This window comes from Copadichromis virginalis, linkage group LG2 (assembly GCF_057382275.1).
Source record: "Copadichromis virginalis isolate Kocher_CV1m ecotype Utaka linkage group LG2, C_Virginalis_male_GT1.1, whole genome shotgun sequence".
Taxonomy (NCBI): Eukaryota; Metazoa; Chordata; class Actinopteri; order Cichliformes; family Cichlidae; genus Copadichromis; species Copadichromis virginalis.
This window is the reverse complement of record NC_140619.1, coordinates 10150819-10157410: the sequence shown is the minus strand read 5'-3', so window position 1 is coordinate 10157410 and position 6592 is coordinate 10150819. Positions and strand designations below refer to the sequence as shown.

Here is a 6592-nt window from a genome sequence, read left to right as displayed (position 1 = left end):
TATCGCATGAGAGTTTATTTGCCAGGTGTCAGAAGTCTAATAATAAAGCTCCGGCACAACGTGGTCGAAGTTACCCGCATATCGGATCGCATCATGTCAGTGAAGATCGACGCCGACCCGACCGTCCTACGGATTATCTCCTGCTATGCACCACAGACCAACTGCCCCGACGAGGAGAAGACAGAATTCTGGCGCGCCCTCGACGACCACCTGCAAACGATTAGCCCTGAGGAACACGTGGCGGTAGGCGGCGACCTAAATGGACATGTAGGCAAGGGGAGAGACGGATATCACCGATTCCATGGCGGCCAAGGAATTGGGACCAGAAACGACGACGGTTGCCGGGTACTGGACTACGCAGAGGCCCACGATCTTGCCGTGACCAACACCTTCAAAAAGAAGCCGGCACACCTCATCACGTACTCCAGCGGCGGCAGAGACACCCAAATCGACTACTGGCTAGTCCGAAGACCCCATCTCAGCCTAGTCACGAACGTAAAAGTCATACCATCAACCAATATTGGCCCTCAACATCGGCTACTTGTGATGGATCTCCGACTCAACCTTGGCCAACGACGACGAAGAACACCAACCACGACGGTGGAGAAGATCAAGTGGTGGCGCCTCCCTGAGGGATCCAATTTTTATCCATTCATGTACCAGCTACTGGCTTTTTGCTGTTATGTTCTCATATCGCATGAGAGTTTATTTGCCAGGTGTCAGAAGTCTAATAATGAATAAAGTTCAGGATATGCTTAAAAACTCACCTCAGTATAGCCGTCATCAGAAGGAAGTGCGCTTCACTGACTCATCAACTTGTCTCAGGCTTTCCACAAAGTTTCACAGTTGACCTTAAAGTAAGATGCTGCAAGCTTACCTTGCAGTGTATTCCTTTTCAAGGTCTAAAGACCTTAAAGTGCGCTATAGATTGAAGTGATTTGAACTGACAACAGGGCTAATTCAGCACTTCAAGTTAACGTCAATAAAAGTTTTTAAATTTATTCTGATTTCCGTTTGTTTTCATTGCCTGTGCTATCTGTTATTTAGTTCAAATTGTGGGTAGATAATGCTGTGCTGTCATGTGACCTGTTCTCTCATGTGTGCCTTTCTCTTGTTTTGTATGTATTTCTCGTTTGTTATTTATTCCTATTTTATTCCTGCAATTGGTATGGAATTCATTTTTTAAAAAAATTGATCAGTGTTTTGAAATTAGATGTGATGAAGATGTGACCTTAATTTACAAAATCAACATCATGTTGGATTCAATGAGACATGAAACTAGTGCATGAAACAGGTCTCAGTAAATGTTCTCATAGACTGCAATACACTGCCCCCTGCTGGTCATTATAAAGTCTGCAGATGTCATTTGACATGAATGTCATATTTGTGAAACAAAATAAAGGACTCTGTAAAATAAATGAAAATCAAATATTTATATACAGAATATTTATGTACAAATGCTGAAAAAGACATTTGAACAAGATGCACACCCAGTAAAATTAAAAAAAAAAAGAAAAGTCAGTTTTATCATGTGACTATCATGCTGTCATTTCTGCACAATGCACTTTACACCAGATCAAAATAAAACACTGTGAGGTCGTTCTAACCGGAAGCCCAGAGAGCTTCGACAATGCAGCACAATGCCCTGAAGCATCAGCATCAAAATATACTTCAAGTACCAAAAAGTACTCATTGTGCAGAATGCCCTATTTTTGAATAGCTGGACATTTTAATTACTTTATCACCAGCTGTGACTACAGCTGATAATCAACCATGTTTCATAGGGATGTGACTACATTTAGAAATGTCACGCATTTTTAGGTATAAAGCAAAAGATGCAATGAAATAAATAAGCTATCACATATTAATCCAAATGAATTCACTGAAATACATCTGCACATTTCTGCAGCCTGACTTATTACACACGTGAACACAGTACACATTTGTTTACTGCAAGCTTGTTTCAGAGATGTGATGCAGTTAAATCTGTATGCGTCTGTTTCCTTGTAGTGTTAGTAGAGATGGTGAACCTGACACAATCCTGTGTTTAGTGTGAAGGAAACCAGTTAACAGCCGGTTTAGTGAAATTCTCTTGAACTCATGGAAAACTCATCGTCGTCTCGAAGTGAGCAGCTGAAGCGTCCCGTGTGATCAGAGGTCCTCGTCGTCCTCGCTCACCATGACGTCGAGCTCTTTGTCTTTCCGTACGATGCTCTCGGTGATGACCTCCTTGTGCTGCTCCTCCAGCTCACGCAGCTCCGCCTGCAGGCGCTCCAGGTGGAGCACTCGCCGGTTCCTCAGCAGCCGGCTGGGGAATGGGTTCATGTCGTTGAAGGCGATGCTGGTCAGCTTCCTGCATGGACACACGCAGGTGGAAAGGACTCGATCACCAACACAGAGGAACTGGAAACTGATCAGCTTGAGTGTTTCTGTTTTATGCTGCTTGATACTTCAGGTACTGCAGTTTGAGCAGGAAATACTGGACTGACTGGACCACATGTATCCGAGAGCTGCAGATACTTAAAAATCTTTAAATCGTTGTTACTGTGATCAGGGAAATTTAAACTTCTCACAAAATTTCAGTAAAAAGGGTTTGAAGCTCAAAGATTCAACAGCTACATCCACTACACTTCTGAGAGTGTAACAGCTCGTAGATTAAGGCGGGTGGAGGCGAGTGCGTACCTGGCATTGGAGACGGTCTTTGTGAAGAAGCGTAGATACTGGTAGATCTCCACGCTGTCGTGAATCTTCAGGATGTCGTCCTCTTTGTATTTGAACAGAGCCAGAGTGTATCTGAAGATCACCTGCAGCACAGACACGCATTTCATAACAGGACACTCACGCCACACAATTAATTGGAAACTTTGAGGAGGTGAGTCATAAAATTACTCTTTCAGTTGTGGTGCAGTTGGGCCCTTTACTCATTACAGCTCTGATCGATTTCCAATAAGCCACTTGGTTCCTCAGTTGCCAGATAATATTAACTTACTTGGTAGTTGAGCTTTAAGTTTAAATTAAACTTTTGGGTTGGATCTACGTGGCTGAAGCTGTTGTCAGCATTTATCCCTGTGTGGTATATATTTCTGTGTCTGAACTGTGATTTTATTTCCTGAGACAAACGATGTAAAAGCTGTGCTGCATTTGTCACATTGCAGAAACAAGCCCAAAGCCATTGTCCCGCTCATCGTCTGGATTTACGCTGCTTGTGGTAGACTGTGAGGTCGTTACTAGAATGATCTGCTTTCCCACTCCTATTTCATGTCACATGACAGTTCCCCATGCTTAGTAAACAATGTCTTATTACTCCTAAAATGTAAATAAAGACATCTAAAGGTGAAAACAAAATCATTTTTGTTTCCATGGACACTACTGTGGTGCATTCAAGTGTTGTCTGCATTTCTGTCATGGTGTGTTCGGGTGTATGGTACCTTGGTACCCTCATACAGGAAGGCGTCCCACAGAGGCATCAGGATGTCGCTGGGCAGACTCTCCACAAAAACCACCAGGAACCAGTTGAAGGTGACCAGAGAGACGTCAATGTTGTGATCCTCAAAGTGAGATGCCAGGCGAGGAAGCTTCTCCGCCATGAAGTCCTTCAGCACGCGCTGGTCCGCCTGAGCACAAAGACTCACAGAGATCAGCCTCACTGATCACTAAAACAGATCACAGCAGGCAAGCAGGTGAGTGTGTCTGCTGACCTGAGAGGCCACCAGATTCTTGGTGTAGTAGTCCTGAGGCATGATGGCTTCCACCACTGCCACCAGACACCAGAAGGCGTCTTCGTCACTTTGGAGGACCAGCAGAGCGAGGGCCGCTAACCTGTGGACATTGATGGAAGGTGAGGTTCTGCCTGGAAGGCGGGTCCACATAAGAACTCAGATATAAAATTTATACTTTTGTTCTGACCTGTTGAGTACCTGGCAGTAGCCAATGGCAGGGTTATGCCCGGAGAAGGCCAGAAGGATGCGGCGGAGCTGCTGGAGGGCGGGGCTGGACGGCGAGGAGAAGTGCTGATTGGTCGTCAGGGTTCGGTGAAGGTCCAGCTGGACCTGCCTGGAGGCAGGATTAGGAGCTGTCCGACTCTTCTCACACAGCTGGAAACAGAACAGGATTACTGAGTGCTCGCCAGCATTCCCAACAGGAAGGAGGAGGAGCCACCTGTGCTCAGGTGCGGATAAAGCACTCTGTTGGCAGAGGTATGAAAATGCGCAGTAAAATCTAACGTGCATAGCTAACTTCATCAACGACATTTTGGGAGGAATAATCACACATCAGCCTTCGGCCATTTTTTGATGAACGCATACGCCCCCTAGAGCGCGCTAACTTTATTAACAGCCACACAAATGTAAAGCACACATCAAACATAAATAAACCATTTGACTGTCTCCATAATTGAGAGCATTTTCTCTTCTTATTTCAACACCCCCACTTGCTCTCATATTATGATGCTCTTAAGTAAACAAAAAAAACAACAAACAAAAGGTTTCTTCCTCAGTACTGTATACATGTTCGTATACCATGTTAATGCCCAAACATAAACTTCTCAAACTTGAACAGCTTAACTTTTGTTGCAGGCTTTGTCATTACATCTGCAACCATCTCTTCTGTTGAACAATAATCCAGAGTTATTTTTCCTGCACTCACAGTTGATCTCACAAAGTTGTACTTTATGTCAACATGTTTACATCTCTGTCTCGTCACAGGATTCTTCGCCAACGCAATTGCACCCTGATTATCTTCATGAACTTTTGGCGGTGCATATTTTTGTCCATCAATACCTTGTAACAGTTGCATTAGGTACAAAACTTCTTGTAGGGTCGCAGCTAAAGCCATGTACTCCGCTTCACAGGTAGATAATGCAACAGTAGGTTGTCTTTTGGTTTTCCATGAGATTAAAGGACCATCTACAGACAAGCTTATGCAATAACCAGTTGTACTCCGTCTGTCTGTTACATCAGCTGCCCAATCAGCATCGCTGTATGCCCACAACCTCAGTTCTTTGTTGTCACATTTCCTGTAACACAGTTCTTTCTCGGTTGTCCCTTTCAGATACCTCAGTACTAGAGCAGGGCGATATGGCCAAAAATATTTATCACGATATATATTTGAAAATTTGCGATAACGATATAACTGACGATATAATTGATGCGAGACAAAATACAACTCCACAACATTACTAGCGCAAAAAGAAAACCTTCCATTTATTTTCACTTAAATAAGAAGCTGGTTTTTATGTACATTAAAGCTTTATAAAAATGTAACAGTGCAAATACAAATTCCTTGCTGAAAGTTTAATCAAAAGGCCTTTCCAGTAGAAATGGGCTGACATATCCTGAGCATAACCATATATAATATCCACTTAAGTTAAAAAGAGGTGCTTTGCAAAATTAAACTGCAGTATGCAATACGTATTTTTCGGACCATAAGGTGCACGGGATTATAAGGCACATCAAGCGAAACAAAGCAGTCAGATAAATCTAACTTTATTAAACTCATTCTTCTTGCTTCCTCCACTTCTGTACCATTGATTCATTAATGTTGAATTCTCTGGCAGCTGCTCTATTCCCATGTTGTTGCAGTATATTAATGACTAACCTCGTATTGTGGATGGATTATCTCAGTTGTTCTCCTGACTGAAGTTTGGTCTGTTTACAGCACCCTGCCATGCGATTGCATTTGTCTCTAACCATGAGGAACCTTAACGTTAACTTTTATAAGTGGAAAAGTGTTAGTGTTCGTCCTCCAGCTTCCCTGTTTATGTTATGCTAACATAGCTGTGTCGCTAGCGATTACGTAGCACATCATTATATACCAGCTAGCCCAACTTCAGTAACCCTACAAACGTCACTGCTGTTTAGTTTCCTGTCTTCATTTATGTTGGAAGTGATAGCAGAGCTGTACGTTTGATTTTTTTCAGAAATCTCTCAGTCAGAACATGCAATATCATGCTTAGGTAACTAGCGAGCTAACTTCCGCTAGCTTCCCGCTAACTTCTAACTCTGTTAAATGTAATACATTTTGTTTTAATGGATGCCTGGAAGTTAAACTTCATAGTTACACCTGGTAAAGCAGCAATGCTGATCGTTTTATTAAAGATGAAAGAATTTAGACAGTTTTTAACGCTCAGTGATGCTGCAGTGTTCGTTTGAACTGAAGAATTAAGGAGTTTAGGACCCAGATTACTCCCAGATTTAAGAGCATCTTACTCCGACAAATACGACAATAACGACGGCCGCTTGCATGTTCTGCAAAAAAATGTGCTTTGTCGTGTATCTGACGGACAAACACCAAACCAGTTCCACATCACTGAAGTTGCACCATTTTTACAAACCAATTCTGGTTCATCTGTTTCACTCAACAATCGGCCATGTGCGTATGAAAACAAGGGCACTGCGCATGCGCGTTTTACTCATATTCTATCGCGATATTTCATTTTCCTATTGTTGCCTAACATGGCCCAGCCCTACTCAGTACATGTTTTACTGTAGTCCATTTGTCTTCAGTTGGCTCAGTAAAGTACTGTGAAAGTTTACTGACTATAAAACTCAAGTCCAGTCTTGTGCATGTAGCCAAATAGATCAGACTACCAACT

General features: G+C 42.8%; 1 protein-coding gene across 1 annotated transcript; it reads right to left on the bottom strand.

Annotated features, from left to right (window-relative positions):
- Nucleotides 1–2151: 2151 nt before the first annotated feature.
- Nucleotides 2152–5283, bottom strand: LOC146716992 (TBC1 domain family member 2A-like). The gene is made up of 5 exons (XM_085470698.1): nucleotides 3907–5283; nucleotides 3699–3819; nucleotides 3429–3614; nucleotides 2683–2804; nucleotides 2152–2353 (listed from the first exon to the last, which is right to left on the bottom strand). Exons 1-5 carry the CDS (start codon nucleotides 4248–4250, stop codon nucleotides 2152–2154), a joined length of 975 nt encoding a protein of 324 aa, XP_085326824.1. The 5' UTR covers nucleotides 4251–5283.
- Nucleotides 5284–6592: the final 1309 nt, after the last annotated feature.